General features: G+C 45.2%; 1 protein-coding gene across 1 annotated transcript; it reads left to right on the forward strand.

Annotated features, from left to right (window-relative positions):
* The first annotated feature begins 2,050 nt into the window (after positions 1-2,050).
* ppp2r2ba (protein phosphatase 2, regulatory subunit B, beta a) lies at positions 2,051-22,311 on the forward strand. The gene is made up of 10 exons (XM_071903105.2): positions 2,051-2,120; positions 10,749-10,846; positions 11,231-11,396; positions 12,340-12,452; positions 15,378-15,555; positions 15,994-16,158; positions 18,389-18,558; positions 19,429-19,520; positions 19,623-19,746; positions 20,159-22,311. The coding sequence occupies exons 1-10, from the start codon at positions 2,051-2,053 to the stop codon at positions 20,312-20,314; spliced, it is 1,332 nt and encodes a 443-aa protein (XP_071759206.1). The 3' UTR covers positions 20,315-22,311.
* The last annotated feature ends 507 nt before the right edge of the window (positions 22,312-22,818 follow it).

Consider the following 22,818-nt stretch of genomic DNA (forward strand, 5'->3'; position numbering starts at 1 on the left):
GATAGAGATGAGAAGCACCGCTGACCACTCAGTCAGATCTGGGAGGTCAAGGATGGCAGCGTTTCACCGCAGATTTCATTAGGGGAGCAGAGGACTGTAAATATGGAAGCATGTGAATCACAGGCCCTCGTCGATGCTCCAGCAGCCTTCATTATCCCCCTGCATGGATAATACCCCGTAATGTATTCCGATGGAGGTTGGAGGGTGATGGGGTGTAAAATAGCATGTGTAGGAAGGCCCTATTTTTTGCTATGAGCAGCCTGCCTCCCTCACAACCAGATCCCCATTAGCAGTGGAGCAGGGGATTGTATGTGTGCAAATGGTCCTGTGGATTAGGGAGCTAATGCATTTAGGAGAGGGGGCTCCGCAATCTCTTTATTGCTGCTGTGTGTTGCGGCTCTTGGAGAGGAGATATTCAGTCCCTTTGTGGAACCAAAGATTTGGGTAAAAGTGCGTAGATAAGGGCGAGGATGCACTGCAAGCAGAGCCATACTGATGCGACACACACACACACACACAAACACACACACACACACACACACAACATGCACACACGCATCGTAGATTATAGTTTGTCCAGAAGAAGGCATGTTGTGTGCTGTTATTAAACTCAGCATGGAAATGAGATCTTTCCAGAAAGAGGCGCAGACGGCGGCCCTACTAATCTAATTAATCAGCGTCTGGGTTCTCTCATTTTCCTTATTCCCTCTCTTCCTGGCTGTTGCTCTCTCCTCTCCAGTCCTCTCCCTTCTTCGACTCATCCCTCCCTCCCTCCTTCTCTCTCTCCTCTCTCTCTCTCTCTCTGCCTCTTTCTCTCTCTCTGCCCTGATTTCTCTCTCGTTCTGAACCTCTCCAGCCCTTCTCCAAGTGTCTGGACAAACACAGACACTGAAATGTGCCATGTCATGCACTTCTTATAACACTCTGTTAAAGTGCCTGTTGTCTTCTCCGGGCATGAATAGCAGCTGTCAGGGAATTGGGTCTATAATGCAGAGGGGGAAGCAGAAAGTAGGCTCACTGCTCAGTTTACTGTGACAATGTAGATGCCTCTGCAGCAGTATGGAGGGATGGAGATGCAGTGTTATCAGTCTTATGAAGCAACCTGCCACTATAGGCCATAAGGCAGCCATCAGCTTTATAAGCATGAACCCGGTTGGTGGTCAGCAGCCTCACAAATGAACAGATTTTGGGCTGAACTGTTTCTCTGAGGAATATCGTGGTGGTTCGAGTGAGCGTCACGTTTGCCGCTTGTGATTTTTTTTTTTTAAAGAGCCAGCCGCCAGGCAACATGGGAGGGGCCCTTTGCTGAAGCGCGTCGGTAATAGCAGAGTGGGTACAGCTCTGCGCTATCCAGTACAGTGAGTCAGCTGAGCTACTGGGATGAGAGAGAGAGAGGCACTGGTCCGCTCCGGTGAATGAGAGAGAGGGGGGGAAACAGACTCCGAAGCTGGATCCGAAGTGGCATTCAGGAGATGCGCGAGAGCCGAGAGCCTGACGTGGAAATACTGATCGGAGCAAGCTTGTTGACGCATAATCCCGCCCGCCCCGCTGGCGCTGGGAGGGGGGCAAATCTAGCCTGCCTAAACTCAAATCCTCCAAAAGAGATTTACCGAGTGCTGCTGCTGCGGGTTCAGCTACCTTCAAGACGGCACAGCAGCGAAATATGCGCTCTGCTTTCCAACCAGTTGCCTAGGCGTTATGTCTCCGTGGTGATACCGAGCATATTTTCATATTCTTTGAGAGAGAGCATGTTTCGGTGAGTTATTTGAAGCCGAGGACGTAATGCGCTATAATTAGGCTGTTACTAATCTAATTGGTAATATACGGCACTGTTGGAATCAGCACTGTCATTGCGTTGCGCCGGGCTGTTGGATGCGTCCTGAGGTGTGGACAGGACCTGCCAGTACGTATTTGATCATTCTGTTGATTGTGCCGGAGATCTGGAGCTATGACAGGCCCCCCGCTGGTCTCACAGCCCGCCTGCTGACGGTACCGGGCAGGATGGGAGCAGGTCTGCCGGTTTCAGGATCCCGAACCAGCCGATTTATCAATGGAGGAGGAGAGTGACACCCGGAAAATCAACAACAGCTTCCTTCGCGACCACAACTATGCAACCGAAGGTATTTCGTTTGATGGTGTTTAAAAACTCATTTTTATATCTCGAAGCTGTCATATCGGGGAGCCGCCGATAAGGCGAATTATACGCATATGATTTTGGAATTTAGCTATGGATAAGGATACAAAACTATAAGTCATTATAGGAATATTGGGCTGTATGAATATTATAGTGATGCCAGAAGAGATAAAAAAAATGTTTATACAAATATAACAGCAAAAAAAAGTCCCTATTGGAATATTATAGTGGTACCACAGGAGATTAATATATTATAAAGTGTGATAAGGTCATTTTCTACTCACTATCGAATACCTCAGACACACTGCTACTTCCTATAGGGATATTATAGGAATATTTTAGTGTTTTATTTATTTATTTTTTTCGTTATAGCAGCTTATAGAATCGCGTGTGGTATCGATTGCTAGGGATGACGAGGTGGCTTCCCATCATACCTGGCTATTTTCGGATGACCATACTGACCGAGGGAAATCAGGGCTTTAATCTGTGCAGCCTACATGAGCAGCAAGGGAATAAGCCTCCTGTGCAGCTGCTTCAGGATCTGGAGCCTTAATGAACATGTAACGCGGCTATAAACCAAATGAACAGTTGATGAATAAATGATGCAGTTGTGTGTTTCCAGAGTCGTGTGTTCACATTGTTGAAACAAGTAGACAAGGACGGTTAAGGTGGCTGGTTGTAGGCCTGCACCTCATTTACAGACAGTGATATGAAATATGAGAAAGAGCTGTGTGTCAGCATCACCCTCAGTGCCAAGTGCAGAGTAGCTACACACACACACACACACACACACGCTCACACACACATACACAAAGTGCCTTTTTCATAATTGAACGTTGAACAATGCCCAAGCTGTTTTGTGCAGCTCCAAAGCTAATGCTGCTGCACGTGTGTTTCCTCCTCATTGACCAGACATCAGCCCCTGATTATCAGTCTGTTAACTGTTTGATGGTTAATGGCTCCCTCATGTTCAACCAACCAGCTCCACCTGTCCTCCCTCTGTCTTCCCTCCTTCCTACTGCAAGCTGGTTAGTTCATTGATCAGCGTTAAAAAAAAGAAAAGAAAAAAAAAAGAAGTGATTTACAGATACTGTTAAGGCCATTGTAATCTCATTACCACCCTCATGCCCACTCACTGATCACACACATCGATTATGGAGATGAACTGCTACATGGATATCAGTGGGAAAGATAATAGAACCATTTGGAGATTTAATTTTATATACTCTGACTCATTTTATACACACTGTAATGGTATCACATCATGCTGTAATGCAGTCATTAACACAGTGATACACAATACTGTGTTGCCTCTGAACATATCAGTTGACCATTAATAATATCCCTTTACCATTGATGAATACAACTTTTCAGTCATCAGCATGTAAATGGGGATGTGAGCATCTGTACATGCTTCTGATTGATTATTCTGTTGTTGCTGAATAATTGATTATTTTGTATTTGTCTGTGCTCATCAGTCTGCTAAATAGTATAGACATTTAGAAGGAGTACATTTTTTTTCTCTTTATCGTTCAGTTTGAATTCCATGCACTTTGTTTTATTTGCAGACCAGTCAGCTTTACATTTTTACCATCCAGATAAATGCTTGAAAAGGGAAAATCTGACAAAACACAAACGTACTGTGATTTTAAAATTGATTATGGAAACACCTTCAATTTATTAATTAATCAAATGACATATAGAATCAAATTATCTACAAAAGAGGATAGAATAGAATAGCATAGAATAGAATAGAGGTAGTTGAAGGGTATGTGGAGGGCAGCGGGCTGCAAGGAGGGTCAGTGCCACCATGGCTTCCATTTGCCCAAGAGAGAGCAGCTCAGGTTACTGATGCCACTGCAGGTTGGAGGAGAGGCAAAGTCGAGGCTTGGAAGGCAGAGAAAAGCCCCCATACACTCAAACTAGCTGCTTTTCTCACTGTATTTCTTTGGTTTGTTCATTTAAATACGGGAGAGCATGATCATTTGCTCAGCTTCAGCACTTATGGATGATTCCCTGTCACCGCTAAACACACAGTCACTGGTTCAGAGCGAGAGAAATGAAGTGGGGGTGGAAGTGGAGGGGGGTGATGGATATCTTTGTTTGATATGAAAAGCATGAGTGGATCCTCTTCCGTCTTCTCTCTCTCTCTCTCTCTCTCTCCCTCTCTCTCTCTCTCTCTCTCTCTCTCTCTCTCTCTCTCTCTCTCTCTCTCTCTCACTCTCTCTCTCTTACTCTCTGGCTCACCCCAAATGCAGATCACCAGGAGAGAGTGGATAAGAGTTACACAGGTTGTAAAGTGTGTCTCTTTAAAATGTAGGACTGTCTGGTCTCCGTCCCATCTGGGCTTTTCAAACACAGAGCCTCTATCTTTGTATTTTTTTATTACTTTAATTTATGACCGATTGTCACGCCTCATATATCACGAATGAGTGTGTATGTGTGTGTGTGTGTGTGTGTGTTAGTGTGTGTCTGTGCCCATTCACTCTCCCGATCCTTGCCTCCTAAGTGGTATGAAGACTTTCTGCAGCCAAAGATCATACGGCCAGTGTCTGGGTCTGTAGCCCGTCCTCGTAAATTCACCAATGTCTCAACTGTCCAGCAGGTTCGATTCCAGTGCACTCAGACCACACATGCTCTCACACACACACACACACACACACACACACACACACACACACACACACACACATACACAGGTCCCAGATGAGTAGAGGTGAGGTGGTAGGGATTTCCCTCAGGCCGTGGTTGCCCAGAGTAGCTGGACATTTTAATGATGTCACGTTTTAATGATGTCACTCGCACTGACCTTTGCCTTGCACCAATCCCACGCCTCAATGGGTCTATAGGCGTTACATTGACTCTCTGTGTGTGTGTGTGCGTGCGCGTGGGTGTGTGTGTGTGTGTGTGTGTGTGCGTGTGTGTGTGCCTGTATGTGCACTGGCTATTCTTTACTGTAGTGTATGCTGCTGAAATTGCGATCTCTCGAAGTTTCCAGAGACGCTGTTGTCTGGAGAGAAGAAAATTACATTTCTATCTGATTTGCATATACCAACCGCCTGCAGATGACACATTGCTAATGGTGATAGGATGGATGGTTCTGGGCTGCATGGCTCTCTCTCTCTCTCTCTCTGTGTGTGTGTGTGTGTGTGTGTGTGTGTGTGTGTGTGTGTAGTGTGTGGTTGTAGTTGTATATCAATGTATGTGGCTGGAGACTGCTTTAATGCAGTGTCGAGTCAATGGACTGTTACACTCCTACAACATGGGTATCACTTAATTTTCATAATGCCCACCTTGGATGTTTTGATAATGGATGAAACTGTCAAATAGCTGAACACTTGGGTGTAAAATGTAAATAGCTTCCTTGCTGTGAGGCAGGACCTAACCTAATGTCTGCTTTGGTATTGATTTCTGGTCTTTTACAATTTAGCCACCGGAACAATGACCTAAAGATCTATTGGTGGGACATGTAATCCCTTCCACCTTCTCTTCCCTACCCCCTCGTTCTCTCATTCTCTCTCTCTCTCCTTTGCTGCCTATGTCTGTCTGATGCTAGTACAAGCTTGTGTGTGATGTGACCCCTCTAGCCCCACTGAATACTGATGCAGTCTCATAACAGAGAGCTCACAGCCTTTATTGCAGCCGCTGATGAGAGCAGAGCCGTGCCTGGTTGCCTGTGCCAAGGCAAACGGCCTGGGGCCACACTTTAGGACCCCGGCATAAAAAGACTTAGCCCACCATACCCCCAGGTCCCATCCATTATTCACTAGGAAACACTCAAAACGCCGGGCCCCGCATCGGCACATAGCAGAAGAAAGATAATGTGTATGTGCGCGTATGGGTGGGGTGGGGGTTGGTTTAATGGCAAGCTGTGAAGTTGGGGCGAGTCACACTCCTTATTCAGCAGCTGCTTTCATCCCCTGATTAGCTTCTTATTAAGTCTGCAGCACCATGAAAATTTAATGAGAATTTATTAAAGAATACCCTTGGTATTTCTACTGTAGGAAGATTACAAAAATATCATATTTCTCAACTGTGATACGGCCCGGACTCCCTGGTCAGTAGCTTTGTGTCGGCGCTGTGATAGATGTACCGTGTGTGAGTCATTGGTGTGCTGCTAGCCTGAAGGCTAAGCAGTGTTTGACCTTTCTGGACTTTGTAATGGGATACATTTGTAAGTTCTGATAGTTAATTCCTGTGTCCCGTCGAGGAAGCGGTGTCAGACAGAATTTTTCATGTTTTGGTGATAAGGTCATTGTACACACAGACACAGACAGAGCACCTCGGCCTAGACAGCAAGCACCTCAACTTTGATTCACTTCAACCTTTAAAAGACGAAACCAGGAGATCAAAGCGTTTGCACCAAAGCAACAGAGAGAGACGTACAGAGGGAGAGACAGCTTTTGTTTTGGCGGTGGGTAATAATTGTATGCACCCCCGCTCCCCCCATCCCCCTTCTATCTCTTTCTTCATTTTTCTAAGGGAATAGCAAATAACAAGGATGGAGAATGATCCCTTTCATGATGTTCATCTCGGTGCACAAATCGATCACTGATTTCAAGCCCACTTTCTTCCCCTGCCTCCCTCTCTCTTTCTGTTTCGCTCCATCCCGTGTTGTGTCTGTAGTCAGATGTGTGCCATAGCGATGTGTTAATGAAGTGTGAGAAGTGAAGCAGTAACACGTCTCGCCCATTTCACCCTCAACTCCCTGGAGTGTGCGGATACACAAAAGCACGCACACGGACACGCAAGTACAAATGCACGCACTCACATACACACACACACACACACACACACACACACATCCTGTCTCCATCTCAAGGGACTGATCCTGGAGAAACCAGGTTAATTAGCTTGTTCACTCTAGATCTTACAAAGAGTCATGCTCTTGAGATGAAGAGAGCTGCATTGTGCTGTGTTGCATTGTGTGGAGCTAATAACGTCTAATAAAGCCTTAATCATATGGCTGGATACCACACCAGTAGGTGGTGGGGTTTATTTAAAATTCTGATTGATCTCCATTGTTGTAGGTCTGAAATGAAGCTATAGCAGTCGCTTTTCCGGCACAGAATATGGTGATTTGAAGAGCGTACAGCCTCTACATACAGAATATGTCATGCAGGAGACTATGTTCAAACATTCAGATGTCAGAATCTGTGTGTGCGTGTGCCTGTATGAGAAAAGTAGTGTAGATTGATGCATATTGTAGATTATCAGAGATGGAATGAGAACGAGAGGCAGAGAGAGAACGGACCTAAATTATCCCCCGCCTGATCCTTTGACGCAGGCAGCTCAGCGCAAGTGCTGTAATCCTCTCTCTCCATGTCTAACGCTAACAAAGCATTTACACGACACCGTGTTGCCAGTTTCCCCTCCCTCTACCTGGAATTACTGCACACTTATGCAACTAGCTTTCCATGCGGTCACACCATTTTGGGTCCGTGTGCCTTACACAACCCTCGTGGTGCCACTGGATCAAGCCTGACTTTATCCTGTTTGTGTTCACCCCTGCCAGGATTATGTGTTGTATAGATGTTAGCCAGGGTGCTCCTATTTTAGTCTTTGTTTGTGTCTGTATCAACGAGACACGCTGTACAATCTTTTATTGACCTACTTAGAGCAACGCCAACCCCCCCCCACCCCCCCTCCCCCCCTGCACTTCTCTCAGATTGGGCTAGACTTCCCTTTCTCTCAATATGATTTATTTTAGCTGCACGATAGTGGCACTTTCTGTTATGCGTGATGGACGTATTGCATGCCTGGGCGTCTATAAATACATTCAGTATCCTCGCCCACCTCCCTGTACTTCTGGCTTCTCATGCAGCGTTCTCATTCCAGAATCAATGCATATCTATGTTTCCATCCGATTGGTTTGACTCCCAATTCTATATTGCATGCTGAAGGGGCTACTGAGGTTCAGATTGGTGCGTAGAAACAGATGAGCGCTGTGCCATGCGCGTACGTGCATGCATGCACACACTGTCACACACACACACACACACACATACAGTGCACATACACACACAGCACAGCAGCAGGCCAACAGGCTTGTCTGTGTTATTACTGGTGATGGATGTGTGTTATCTGCCGCGTCTCTCTGATGCATCTAGAAGCCCTGACCTGCCTGTGTCAGACCTGGCTGCCCACAGGATTTATGGCCTTCATCCAGTTATGGTCTGCTGATGAAGGTCTATGTGTGTGTGTGTGTGTGTGTGTGTGTGTGAGAGAGAGTCTGTAAGTACACATTTGATCAGCCAAGTCGCCAGCCTGGTTCTAATTCCAATCCACCTCAAACCTCAGATGCCATGCCAGCCAACCGTGCTCATATAATAAAAACCTGATCCGATACAAGCAGGAATCATTCGGGAGACTCCGCCCACCCCGCCCACTGCCAATAATCAAATTATTCCTCATAATGAATTTTCACTCTAAAAATTGTATGTTACTGTTCAAACACAATTCCATCAGTGGCTGAGGTTGAATAGATTGCCTGTCTGGTTAGAAAACATTTGCATGAGGAAAACTCATTTAGGGAAGCGTTCCATCACGTTATTCTTAGTTTCAGCTTCAGTGGCTCTCCCTGGCTGTTCATTCAGTGAGATGATTGAAGGATGTATCCGTGTGTAAACTCGTTAAACGGCCTCCATCAATTACTGTTTCTCCTCAGTGGCTTAATGTGTTGATGATGAGGGAAGGAGAGAGTGAGCAGGGGAGGGCAGGGAGTGGAGGAGAAAGAAAAGGATTTTATAAGAGAGGAGAGGAGAATGAAGGACAAAAAGAGAGAGAGAGTTTGATTCAAGAATGCTGACTGCTAAGCCGTTTCCATTCGCTCCACACCAGTAGCTGTGGACTGCTGGCGTTGGGAAAGATATTATTGTGTGTGTGTGTGTGTGTGTGTGTTGGGGGGTTGCACGTGCATGCGCGTGTGTAAGCGTTTGGCAGATACTGTAGATACACAGAGAGAGAGATAACTATAGCTTGTGTTTGTGTGCGTGTGTGTGCGCGTGCCAGTGTGTCTGCGGCGTGTGCGATAACAATATGGTGTGTCAGTGGGGTACTCCCAGGCTGTAATTAGGTCAGAGTGTGTCTCGTCTAGGAAATGTTATTAGTTCCTAGATTCAAATATGATTAGGATTGCCACCCCCCCCCTCTGCACGTCATTATCAACACATGGCTGTGAGAATCCCTCCGCTCAGTTTGGGGTCTCATCACCGAGCTGCAGAAAAGAATATGGCTTTCTCTTCTACACCGCTCTGCAACAAATTGAAACTAGGGGAGGATGCATACATATAACACACACACACACACACACGGAGACATGACGCTTACTCATTCTCACCAGCGTCTCCACCATGTGAAACCGCTTTATGCAGAGAGATGAGCCAGTCTACAGGGAGTCTATTGTCTAAAGAAGCTGTGTGCTGCATCGAACTGCACACACTCCCCCAGATGCAGCACTGGGTTTTCACTCTATTGCAGCACTCTCTCTCACTCTGTCTGCTGAATTACAGCTAGCATCAGCAACTAAGTCTGAGAGCTATTGGCACACACACACACACGCACACACACACACACACATACACACCCCTACGACTGCCGCTAGAGACGGAAACGGTCTCCATAGCAACATTCCCCTCTCCTGTTCAGCGCTCCGCCAGTAGCAGGTCCACAGAGGGCGTGGGGGGTACAAAACAACAAGCTCTCTCTCACTTCCTCTCTCTCAATCTCTCTCTCTCTCTCTCTCTCTCCCTCTCTCTCCCTCTCTGTCTCACTCTCTCTAATATGTCTCATATTATTGTCATAGTTAAATCGAGGGCTAGCTTCTGCTGTGGTGTGTGACAGACATTATGCTGAGCGTTTTTAGCCCGGGGCTGTATAATAATTACAGTCACCATTAGCCTCTCCTAAATCCAGGCAGATGTATGTCTTTGAGGAGGAGAGGAAAAGCTACCTTAAGGGTAGGTGTCTGTTATTTACCTTTCAGTGAAACTGTAGCCATGCAGAGACACCGAGGAATGGAGGCGATAGCTTGTGAGCGACGAAATGATGTATTATTGCAGTTATATTTTGTTGATGTGCTGTCACGAAAGCGATAAAGTGTGTTTTGCCTTCACGTCTAGACCTCACTCTATATGTCAGTGCCAGTAGACTGCATGGTTTAAAGGTTTACGACTGTGGATTTAAGATGTCAGGATTCCTATTCTAATGAAGGAGCAGGAGCGTCACTGAGCAGCATGGGGTCTCGCAGCTAGGAGAGGAGAGATGAATGGCATTGTTAGTGTGGCGGCAGCGTGCTTTAAAAGTAGGAGTGTAATTAAATGGCACAGATTGGCTCACTTCAATCAGACGAGGGGGTGAATTAGTTGATTATCACACAGCGGCTCACCCAGCGGTTCCTCCTAACCCATATTTCGCCAAACTAGGTTATCTGTGCTAGAGAGTTCTCTGTGGGTTTGTCACAGCATTTCCAAGATTCCCCTCCCCTGATGTATTTTTCAGAAGCCTTTGTGCCAGCTCTCACTAAAAGGCCTTTCCTTTTGTCTGACTGATATCTTGATAGCTTTGTGCTCTTCCACACTGACATTTTCCCTCTCCTCTGCTTCCTGTGTTGCAGCTGACATTATCTCGACGGTGGAGTTTAACTCATCGGGGGAGCTGTTGGCCACCGGGGATAAAGGAGGCAGAGTGGTTGTCTTCCAGAGGGAGCAGGAGGTAAGGCAGTGCCCACAATGCAACACTAATTACACTGCTCTACTGCCTTGGGCAATTGACAGAGTCTTGAAACATTAAACTTGAAAAGATTGGTTGCAAGTAGACAAATGGCCACCAACCAGCAAATGAAGGTTTTCATGCCAAAATGCTGTTTATCCATTTTGGATTCAATATTTCAAAACTGTAGAAGATTCTATCCGCAAAAATGTAACTTTTTTGCAAGGAAAAGTCTTAAAATGACCCATAGTATTACATTCATGCCAGCAATAATTTTGTGAGAGTTGGTTTCAATTTTTTCAAATGTTGGATATTTTGTTTAGGAATCAAACTGTCGTTCTGGATTGCAAGATCAAACTGCATTTCTCCCTCTGTTCCCCGCCGCAGAGTAAGAGCCAGCCCCAGCGTCGAGGGGAGTACAATGTTTACAGCACCTTCCAGAGCCATGAGCCGGAGTTTGACTACCTGAAGAGTTTGGAGATTGAGGAGAAGATCAACAAGATCAGATGGCTTCCGCAGCAGAACGCCGCCTACTTCCTGCTCTCCACCAACGGTAGGCAAGGAAGGAGCTAGTGTAGGAAGGAAAGACACAAGTGGCAATATCCTGTGCCAGTATGGTCACGGCTGGAAGAAAACCAGTGGTAATCTATCACGAGAGCATGTTTAAAGATAGGCTTAGTGTTGTGCTTTGTCAATAACAATGACAACCGAGAGCAGAGTTCAATCCTCACTTTCCAGAGTGGACGGATGTACAGATGATACTATTTAAAAGGTTATGTATTTTTCCTCAGAGCAAGCTGTTATTAATATCACATGAAAATGTCCTTTTGGCCGTTTTATCTACATGTGTTCCACTTGACTGAGCCAGCGCCACCAGCAGAAGCGTTTCAGATTGAAAACTTCATGCATGGCTGCCACAGCAGGAACACACACACACACACACACACACACACACACACACACACTTACTCAAAGAGACACACACACATCAGCAGAGAGACGTCTTGCAGATTGTGAGCTTCATGCATGGCTGCCACAGAAGTGCTAGCGGTGGCTGGAGCAGATGGTGGAGGGTCCTGTGGTGATGGCCTCGCAGCCCCGACACCAACAGTCACCACAGAAATAATAATAATTTAAAAAAAAAACACCAACCTGACTGCTGCTGCCATCCAATTCACTAGACCAAGAAAATGGATTGTAAGTGTTGTTTATGCAACACAAAATTGGAAAGACTCCTGATGTCTTTTTTTCAGGTTGAAGCGTTCAGCAGGGAAATGAAGTCAACTTGTAGATTGATATCAGTGACATCAGAATGTACACAGCAGCCGCCATTCATCATGCTAGCTGGCTGCTGCCCAGCTACATGCCAGATTGGCTACCCAACCCCCCGCATCCTTCTTGCATCTCACATTCGCTGTCGTGAGCCATGTTCTAACTGTATTTTGTGTGTGTGTGTGTGTGTGTGTGTGTGTGTGTGTGTGATATATCCATCCCAGACAAGACAGTGAAGCTGTGGAAGATCAGTGAGAGAGACAAGCGTCCAGAGGGCTACAACCTGAAGGATGAGGATGGACGGATCAGAGACCCGTCAACCATCACCTCACTGCGGGTGAGAGGCCACACACAACTCAGTCTAAAGGCCCATTCACACCTAGAGCGACAACTATAAAGATAACTATAAACTATAAACTATAACGATACACTGTTGCTCAAGCATTCACACTACAATGATATCACTGGCGCCGAATATTCAGATAAAAAATGGAGCATGATTTAATCGCTCTCTACATATGTGAACTCATAAACTCAAATATTCCCATCTATGTCTTTACCTGGGGTGTTGAAATTAGACTTTATGGCAGGGGGCAAATGGCAGGTTATGAGTGGAAGACAGGGAGCATTTTAGAAAAATAAGATTAATCTTGTATGGGAAAAAGAAATCAAGCTCCAGTATCAGGATCCTTCCTTCCAGGACCTTTTATCTTACTGGTAAACTGGTTTTCTGCCATTTAGGGAATGGAAACCCATAAAACTGTAATTATGATGTGCTAATATCCCATGGGGGTAAGAAATGAAAACTGCAGTTTATACTGTTGCTGTAAATAGTTTATGAGAGCAGAGGATTTTGAACCCCAAAATGCACCATGCGTTATAGCACTTTGTAAATAATTTAGACATGGACTTAAAATTTACATAGAGAAAAAAAATATTTCAGTGATTTCTTATAGGCAAAAAATATATTTTATTATGTCTTTATCCAATAAATGTTCCAAGGGCATGTTACCAATTCAATCTTCATGCACATCCTAACCAAAACTGAATTAAAGCTGCATGGTATTTAAAGGCAATTCCTCAGTTAAAAGATGTGAAAATGGAAAAGCCTATGGCCCGATTTTCCACCAAATCGATGGGAAGGCCAAAGAAGCCAAGGTTTGGAATAAAGCTGTGCACAAGGGAAGGCCCAAGCTCCTCAGTGTGCACATCAGGTAGTGTGAATAGGAACAGCTCAAATGAGACGATCTCAATCCGCTTAAGACACAAATAACTTCACGCAGTCTAAATTGGGCCCTGCATTAACTGCTGAAATGTTTTTGTTTTTGTGTCGTTTTATCATTCACACATTATGCTATTATAGCCTTCAGTCATGCCTATGTACAAATATTCTTACTATCCAGCCACACATGTCAGTATTCCTCACAGTTGATGCAGTTTTCCATTTAAACACATGATGAATATCATATGCTCAGTTCCAATACTGATGAATGATTTGCTGTCACCGGCAAACACACACAGTCACCGGCTCAGGACTCAGAGCGACAGAAGAAAGTGAGAATGAGTGATCGATATGTGCAGTGAGATGAATACCATGAAGCGGATCATCCTCTGTCTTCTCTCTCTCACTCTCTCTCACTCTCTATCTCTGTCTCTCACTCTCTCATCCTTATCACTCCACTACCTCCTGGTCTTTAATTTTCACACAAAGAGGCCAGACAGACAGGGCAATCTGTGTGTGTGTGTGTGTGTGCGTGTGTGTGTGTGTGCCGTGCTCTCCCCTCTCTGTCCCTGCCATAATAGATTAGTGCTGTGTTCAGCGTGTCTGTCCCTCTTTGTCTGGCTGGCCGGGGGATCATAGCAACCTGGAGGACAGGCCGGGACTGTGGCAATCCTGTTTAGGGGCCGTGAAATCTGTGTGGGGAGGAGGAGAGGTGGGAATAATTCAAGGGAAGAGTTGAAAAGTGTTATTGCAAAAATTTGGAGGAAAAAAAACCTCTAAATATAATCTGAGGTTCGTCAATCAACATCTCTCTAACACATAAAGGATTCACTTTATTGATGTGTTTTGTCAATCGGGGACTTGTCACTAATTTTGTGTTACCAATAGATTTTTAAGAGTATGTGTTACTTTTTTGAAATGGGGGCTGTCTCAATATAGATTTAAAATATTCAATATAGTTTAAAATATTCAATATAGGTTTAAAATATTCAATATAGGTTTAAAATATTCAATTGTGAATAATTTAAATAAGAGAATCAGCTGAGGCCCTGAGAAGGGGAAGGGGCAGGCGGAACAGTGTAACTGTCAGTGTTAGGGTTACGGGTTAATACGGTCCATGTCTCTCCGGACACCCAGTGAAAGACATGGAAATGAAGTGACACCCATGGAGATACAGCAGCCTGCTGGGCTGCCATGTCTCTCTCTCAGTGCCAGCGATGGAGGAGAGAAAAAGGGAAGAAGCAGTCGATTTGTTCTCCTCTCTCCCTCCCCTCCCTTCTCTCTTTGTCTGGGTTTTATCTGGCCAACGGGGGGCTGCATGCAGACTGGTGCTGGGCGTCTTTGAAGCCGGAGCAACGCTGCGCAGTGTGTGTGTGTGTGTGTGTGTGTGTGTGTGTGTGTGTGTTTGTGTGTGAGCCTCATCTCAATTCTGCAGAGTTCAGTTATCATTCCTCAGCAGGGCCTAGCGATGCCCTCGGGCCATCTCTCTCTCTCTCTCTCTCTCTCTTCCTCATCTCTTCCTCCTCCCTTGCTTTCTCTCTTCTCTCCATCTGACAGCTCTCCCTCTCACACACACACACACACACACACAAACAGGAGAGCAGGGATGAGTTCTTCAGTTATGTGTGTAAGAGAAAGAGAGAGAGAGAGAGAGAGAGAGAGGCACGACCACAACACTCAATAGCCGTGTAACAGCAGATATTCACAGTCCGATTGAACTAGCTCATCAAACAGCCCCGCAGCTCTTCAATCACAGCTGCTATCTGAATGCTGTCTCTGTTTCATTAAGATTTGTGCAGCAAATGTCATATGCATCCCTGGAGTCATTCACTTTTGGTTCCCACACACACAAACACACGCTATATACACACACTCGCACATACACACCTAAAGATCAGGGATGCCCAGTAGGAAAATGGCTTTACAGTACATAAAATAGTGTTACGAAACTCCTTTCAAAGCCTTTAAGAAGATTCATTTTAATTTTTCTCCCCTCTATTTTTCTCTCCTCCTTCCTCACGGCCCCGTCTTCACCCGTAGGTGCCGGTGCTGCAGCCGATGGACCTGATGGTGGAGGCGACAGCCCGCCGCGTGTTCAGCAATGCCCACACCTACCACATCAACTCCATCTCTGTCAACTCCGACCTTCAGACCTACATCTCCACAGATGACCTCAGGGTGAACCTGTGGAACCTTGAAATCACCGACCGCAGCTTCAGTATCCTGCCGGCTAACGCATGCACATGCACACTCTACCTAAATGCATGGATCAATAGAAACGGTTCCTATTTGTGTCTTTTCTATGTTTGAGACCTCTTATAGATCCCAAAAAATAGTGGTTGGAAAAGACACACATCCAGAAAGAGCAATGTATTTGTAGGGGTCTAAATGAAGACCAACAAAGGGCATAAATATAATTATAAATACAATTTCCTTGAGAGATTTTGAAAAACTAAGAACACCACTTTATACAGAAAGTGGGTCATTTTGAAAGCTGAGATATTTCAGCGTTAAAATTCAAAACATTAGTCAATTGGCAGAGGCTTGGTCTTTCTAGTGTTAATTTTCCAACCACTGCACTATCTACCAAGTGAGCCATATCAGTCTTTAGTATTCGTGTAGAAGTAGTAGTTCTTCCTTAGCGCCTGTCTCTCAGACATTGTGGACATCAAGCCGTCCAACATGGAGGAGCTGACGGAGGTGATCACATCGGCAGAGTTTCACCCCCAGCAGTGTCACACCTTCGCCTACAGCAGCAGCAAGGGCTCCATACGCCTGTGTGACATGAGACAGGCCGCACTCTGCGACAAACACTGCAAATGTGAGTACCAGTAGAGTGATAGATGGAAGAAGAAGACAAAGGAAAGAGTGATAGAAAAGAAGGTTTGGCTTGGTAAAACCTGCCTGAAGAGCTTAGGCCGTCAGAGTCAATATCGTCTTGTATCATCTTGTAAAACACTTTATAGAGTTGCTTTCATGTGATGTCTTTTATTCTATTATTTTTACTATTATATCGTTTTTACTCCCTATTCTTATATTTTCGATCTTCTGCTGTCTTCTTGTGTTTATTTGTTTTAATTAAAATGATTCTATAATAATGATAATGCGAATAATAATAAAAAAAATTAAATTATTATGAGGTTCAAAGAAGGAATGGGAGGATGGAAACAGGAGAGAGAACACAGAATAACAGAACGACAGAGGATGACAGCAGCCTGTTCATGGTGGCTAATTCACATTCAGTATTTCTGCTTCAGCTCCACCTTTGTGTGGTCCCGACACACAGCCTTCAGCCGGCTCAATATGCTAGGATTGATAACTACTCACTCATCAATAAATCTCTCAGTCTCAAACAATGAATGGCCTTCTCCTGAGCTTAACATCACATGCATACACTCTTGATGGGATGAATAATGAATACATTGACATTTTAGCGGGAAAATCAATGGCTTAAGAGCAATCGCATTAGTCCCTCATGGACACACCTTGTTGTTCAATAATGTCAGTTATTTCCTCAGCCATATTGATGCGTTCACTGGACCGTGCGCTCATACATCCTGTTGAATTGCACATGAGCATTTGGGGCTAAATTAAAACACAGCTGGGAGTTCGGGATCTTGCAGCAGGATGGGGGAGGAAACAATATTCAAAGCTCTGATTATTTGATGTTGACATGCACTCGCCATTCCTTGACAGGTACTTGCCCAGACATGCAGTGCTAGGTTGCACACCACACACACACACAGACACACACACACACACACAGCAGGCAGGTGCACCCGTTTGCCTTAGGACAGGTCTGTTAATACGGACCTACTCTCTCACTGCATGAGCTCATATAGCTCAGAGCAATGTATAATGCCCTCCCTCCCACACACATACACAGCTCCTCCTCCCCTTCACATGCACACACACACACACAACCCTCTGAACCTTCAACACAAACAAAACACACACACACACACACACACATATATACAATCATACTGTATCCCCTCCCACACCAATAAATCTGTGAGGCGTCCTGGAGACTGTTGGAATCAATCAGTGTTAGAGAGAGAGGATGGATGGATGTTGGGAGGGGTGGGGTTTGAGGGGTTGGTGGGGGGCGGGGTGGGGGGGATAGGAGGGGGTTGCCAAAGCACTGAGCCCCAGGCCAGAGAGAGAGGGACGAAACAGCCCCCCTGCCGACTCCCCAGGGACCCTATTATACACCCCAGGAGAGGGACGGAGGGAGGGCAGGGACGCATCTCACTGTCTGACACACACACACACACAACCACACACACACACACACACACACACACACACACACACACACACACACACACAGATGCATATATACATGCACAATTTGGCACACACTCATTCATACACAGACACACACAAATCCAGCAGGGCTCAAATGGGCCCAGCACTTTGACATTGATTTGTTTTTCTTATCCCTTCCTCATCCCCCCATTTTTTCATCTCTCACACTGCATCCCTTGTTAGACTCCCCATTGACACATCACAGAGCTATTCTCCAATTCTCAGCAGAAGGGGGAGGAGGAGGAGGGTGGAGGTGGGGAGGATGGGAGGAGGGGAGGCGAGGGTGGAGGAGAGAAGAGAGGGAGGAGAGGAGAGGAGGGTGGGAGGAGAGGGAGCACAATAACTTGACAGCTAACGATGGAATGCCTGGCTTTTATCCCCAGTGTGCTGGCCTGCACACAGATCAGCAGCTGCCAGAATCAATATGAATCATAACCAATATTTACCAAGCATGTTGACCCACGGCTGTCCCCCTAAGCACACAGATATAATCCTCTGAAGAGATGCAGCTGCTGTAGCAAACCCCACACCCAGGCATTGTTGTGCTGTTATTGTTTCGCTAATGACGGCCCCCACCGCCCAAACAAAATCTGTTTTATGTTTTCTCACAATGAATGATTAAAAGAGTTGCGGGGGGAAAAACAGCATCTCTTTTAAGCGCCGACCTCCTGCGGTGCAAATTCTGCTTTCTCCGTCAGAAGATAACTGCCTTCCCTCCATTGGTGCTCTTTCTCTCTCAGATTTTGAGGAACCAGAGGATCCATCCACGCGCTCCTTCTTCTCTGAAATCATCTCATCCATCTCTGACGTGAAGTTCAGCCACAGCGGGCGCTACCTGATGACAAGGGACTACCTCACTGTCAAGGTGTGGGACCTTCACATGGAGAGCAAACCACTTGAGACCTACCAGGTATGTATGCACCTTTGCTTTGTGCATTATGGTTGTGTGTGAGTGTGCTTTTACGTGCTTGTGCATCTGCCTCTCAGACAGGTCGTCACCTCAAAAGACAATTCTCAGCTGGTCAAGTTAGTGAATAAAGGTTAGGTACAGATCAAATCAAACTTTATTGATTTCAGACTAATCACTCAACGTAATCCTGTTCCACTGTCACCCCACCAATCCGTAACCCTGTCATCTTCAGCAATTACCCCAGGAGGGCTTATTGAGCTGACTGTCCATAGGAAGAGTGATAGTGCTGGTGCTGGTGCAAGCTGAAGGGCAAAACCTCCCACTGTGTGGTCATCAGGGTCAGATCCACACCGTCTGATCACGGGAAGCCATCTTAGGGCAAGTCGTGATTGATAAGGTCATCAGCTGGGCTCAGGGGGGATTCCCTGTCCAATCGCAGCTCCACCTCCACCTGCTGCCTAGCATCTTAGCGTAGGTCACTAGGTCTGAAGGGATTACTGAAAGTAGAGCATATGGTATTAGAGCTTAGGGTTGCATGGTGGAGCACTGAAAGGCAAAGTGATGAATCTTAGATGCTGCTAAACAAATCTGACTGGTTAGGTGAGGGTCGCTGTGGAATCAGACAGGTGTCGCATTGTGATTGTGTCATCAGTCAGGCACATGGTTATGTTGTCATTGAGTAATGTAGTGGCACTGTAATAATGAAGCAATCAGAAGACAATCAATAACACTGGTTATTCTTTTTTGACACACAAATATACACACACACACACCTACCTTCACCTGATTGGACAAAAGTTACTCTCATCATTAATCCACAAACTATTTAATGTATTAAAGACATCCATGTTTTTTGTGTTTGTTTTGTAGGTTCATGACTATTTACGGGGCAAACTTTGTTCTCTGTATGAGAACGACTGCATCTTTGACAAGTTTGAGTGTGTCTGGAATGGATCAGACAGGTGAGATTTCTTCCCCATCCATCCATCCGTCCATCCATCCATCCATCCGTCCATCCATCCATCCATCCACCTCAATAAACTCTCTCCTCTGCTCCTCCTCAGCGTTATAATGACGGGCTCCTACAACAATTTCTTCCGAATGTTTGACCGGAACACCAAGCGCGACGTCACTCTGGAAGCATCCAGGGAGAACAGCAAGCCCAGAGCCATTCTCAAGCCGCGCAAGGTACAGCAGTTCTCATCAAAACTATTTTTCAACAATATATAAAGTTACTTTATTATTCATTTTGATTTTATCCAGGAAAAAACAGTCAAACCCAAGTTTAAACCTGCACTATTCAAAAATGTTGGTGTTGGGTATGGTTGTGGGAAAAAAGTGATGAATCGAAACTTAAGATCGCTTTCATATCCTTTGATGTTAAGCGATCACAGACCGGCTGGATTGATAAACCTGAGCATGCTGTGCATAGTTTACTGACATCATTACATGATTTCTGAATATTGAAGTACCTCTCACTGCCACTTGGGGCTGCCAACGTGAAAAAATTGCATAGTGCAGCTTTAATTGATGCTTTTTTAAACTATTTTAAATACTCGTAAATCTTACCGTGGCCCTTTTCCCCGTTGCTGTCCACCAGGTGTGTGTAGGCGGGAAACGTCGTAAGGATGAGATCAGCGTGGACAGCCTAGACTTCAGTAAGAAGATCCTCCACACCACCTGGCACCCGCACGAGAACATCATCGCTGTAGCGGCCACCAACAACCTCTACATCTTCCAAGACAAGGTCAACTAGAGGGCCAACTGCCCCCCGCTGACCCCTGACCCCACCACACGTGAGGGGCTGCAGGGAGAGGTGGAGATGGAGAGAGAGAGAGAGATGGAGAAAGAGAGAGATGGACCCCTTATCTATATCCTCCTCCTCCTCTCCTCATGTCTAGTTGCTGCTGGTCTCGAGTTTCACCGCTCTGCTAAGGAGGTGTGGAGTTTTCCGGAAGGGGGAGTATCCAGTGACTGAATAGACTTGGATAATGTGAATTTTTGGGAAGTGGGAAATTCTCAGCCTGGATACCGCTGGAAGAGAAAAAGGTACCTCTAAATCCAGAATGGGAAAAAAAACAAAAACACAAACTAGACTCCATCACACATGACACTTGCATTCCTCAATTTGACTTTTAATTTATTTAGCCATGCGGACACCTGAAGAAGTGAATCCTGTGCATTCATGCAACGAGAGGATTGCTGCATGAATAATGTAATGTAGCAGCCCTCTGGATCCTCGCCCTTGAAGAAAAGGGGTGGATGTAAGTACAGTGAACATAGAGCACACAGACAAAATCTAGCTTACATGATGGTGGCTCGTTGTCACGTAGCGACAGTGCCCCCTGTCTCTGAATCTGCTCATGCTGCAGTGCATGTGATCAACCCCGAGGTCTCAAACTGTGGAGTCATGAAGCTACTGGACAGTGCAACCCGCTGCAGAATCTCTACTGGAGAGGAAGAGACTGTTAAACTCTGACCCCTGACCCCCAAGACCGTCTCAGTAGGACTGAAACTGAGAGTTGTTTCTGCCTGTGAAATAACACGGTCAGTCTTTCTAGTCCCAATTTTCTGTCTCTCTGGTGAGACTGCTGTAGTCGGTAATGTGAATGAAGCCCTCGCAGGCTGTGTCAATGGTTTTATTTAATGCTGTTGTTTTATTAAGTCCTTCTCTTGGTCAACGATTCTGTTTAGAAGCTGTGGTGCCTTCTTTTGGTATGTGGGGGTTCGATGTAGTGGGTGCGGGAGGGGGGAGGGACTGAGTACAAGGCAGGAGTGTGAATGTTTTTAAAATGAAATGTTAACTTAGGAATTTTCTTTCTTTTCTTTTTTTTTCTCTATAAACAAAACAAAAAAAAAATCCACTCAAGTCCCAAGTGGAGAAAGTGCTTGAAGCCATGTAGTCAAGATTACATTATAGCACTGGCTACATGCTTGTGAGTTCAGGGGTGAACCCATCTACTTTTACGCTGTGATGTGTATAAAGTGTTGCCCTTATCACACTGCAGTCAATCTGATGTCATCAGTTTGAAAGAAAATCAACTTTGCAAAAGAGATGCTGAACAAATTGCTCCAAATTCCTCTTTGTTTTTACCTTACTTGGATAGTACTTTGAAAATGATCTGTAGATGGAAAAACCATAAACTTTTCATATCATGTATTCTTGAACGTCAACCTTAGATCTGTTGGCATAAGATAATGCTAGCATAGCTCTTGAAGTCGGTGTTGCATGTGTTGCATCTGATGAAACTGACAGCCTGCATATAGTTATTTGAACGTCTACAGATCATTTAAGGCACTATGCAAGTAAAATAATGACTCTACGGTTGCTACTAGAAGTAACCTGTTTCAGTGTATTTGATTTCAGACTGTTGCGGTGCCTGTCCATGTTTCTCTTCTTGCTGAAGATGGGTAACTTGGAACAGTTGCAAGTTGTATTTTAGCACTTATCTCTGATCAGTTTGGAGACCCGCCGCTCAATTAGCTCTATTTGAGGGAGGGAAGGGCTTGTCTGAGATCTGTGCTAAGAGCCAACTGCCTTAGAGGAAAGCAGACAAGGGACTAAATGGACTCTGTGAAATCAGGGAATTATTAAGTGTGATTCCTTTAAACAGTAATGTCTTCTAAACAACCTCCTTTGTGAAACTTCTAATTGAAACAAAAACTTTTATAGCTCAGAATGTATTGAAATGCAATTAATTACCATGCAGTCTTTATGCTTACTGGACTTTCTTTGAATAAAAAAGAATAAAGATGTGCAAGTTCAAATCCTGCATTGTTGGACCTCCTCTGTTACACTGCTAACACAAATATTAAATGTCAATTTATAATTGTATGTCTTCAAAAGAGACTGTGCTGTGAATTCAAATGTGCTGCTTGTGGTGCAAGGGCGCTCTCATGTGGATGAAAAGTGGAACAGACGAGTTAAACGTGTACAAATTGCCAGTCTCTTGGCTCCGACTTGCAAAGAAGACAGGAACCTCGATTTTTCATCCACTGGCCACAGTGGGTGGTTGATTTCAAAGTGTGCAAGCTCACAATTTTACCCTTCATTTTTTCTATTTTTAGAGCAGAAAAAGAACTTCAAAATGAAGGTTGCTTTCCTGGCAAAATAGCTGATGGGCTACAGCAAACTTAGCAGCCAAAAATATATCTGGACTGCTAGTGGCTGCTGAATTTCCCACCTCGCCTCATGTTCTGTGTGTAATAAATTGTTCCAATCTATCATGGCTATAATGACATTGATTTTGCACCTAAAAT

This window comes from Centroberyx gerrardi, chromosome 16, assembly GCF_048128805.1.
Source record: "Centroberyx gerrardi isolate f3 chromosome 16, fCenGer3.hap1.cur.20231027, whole genome shotgun sequence".
NCBI classification, from domain to species: domain Eukaryota; kingdom Metazoa; phylum Chordata; class Actinopteri; order Beryciformes; family Berycidae; genus Centroberyx; species Centroberyx gerrardi.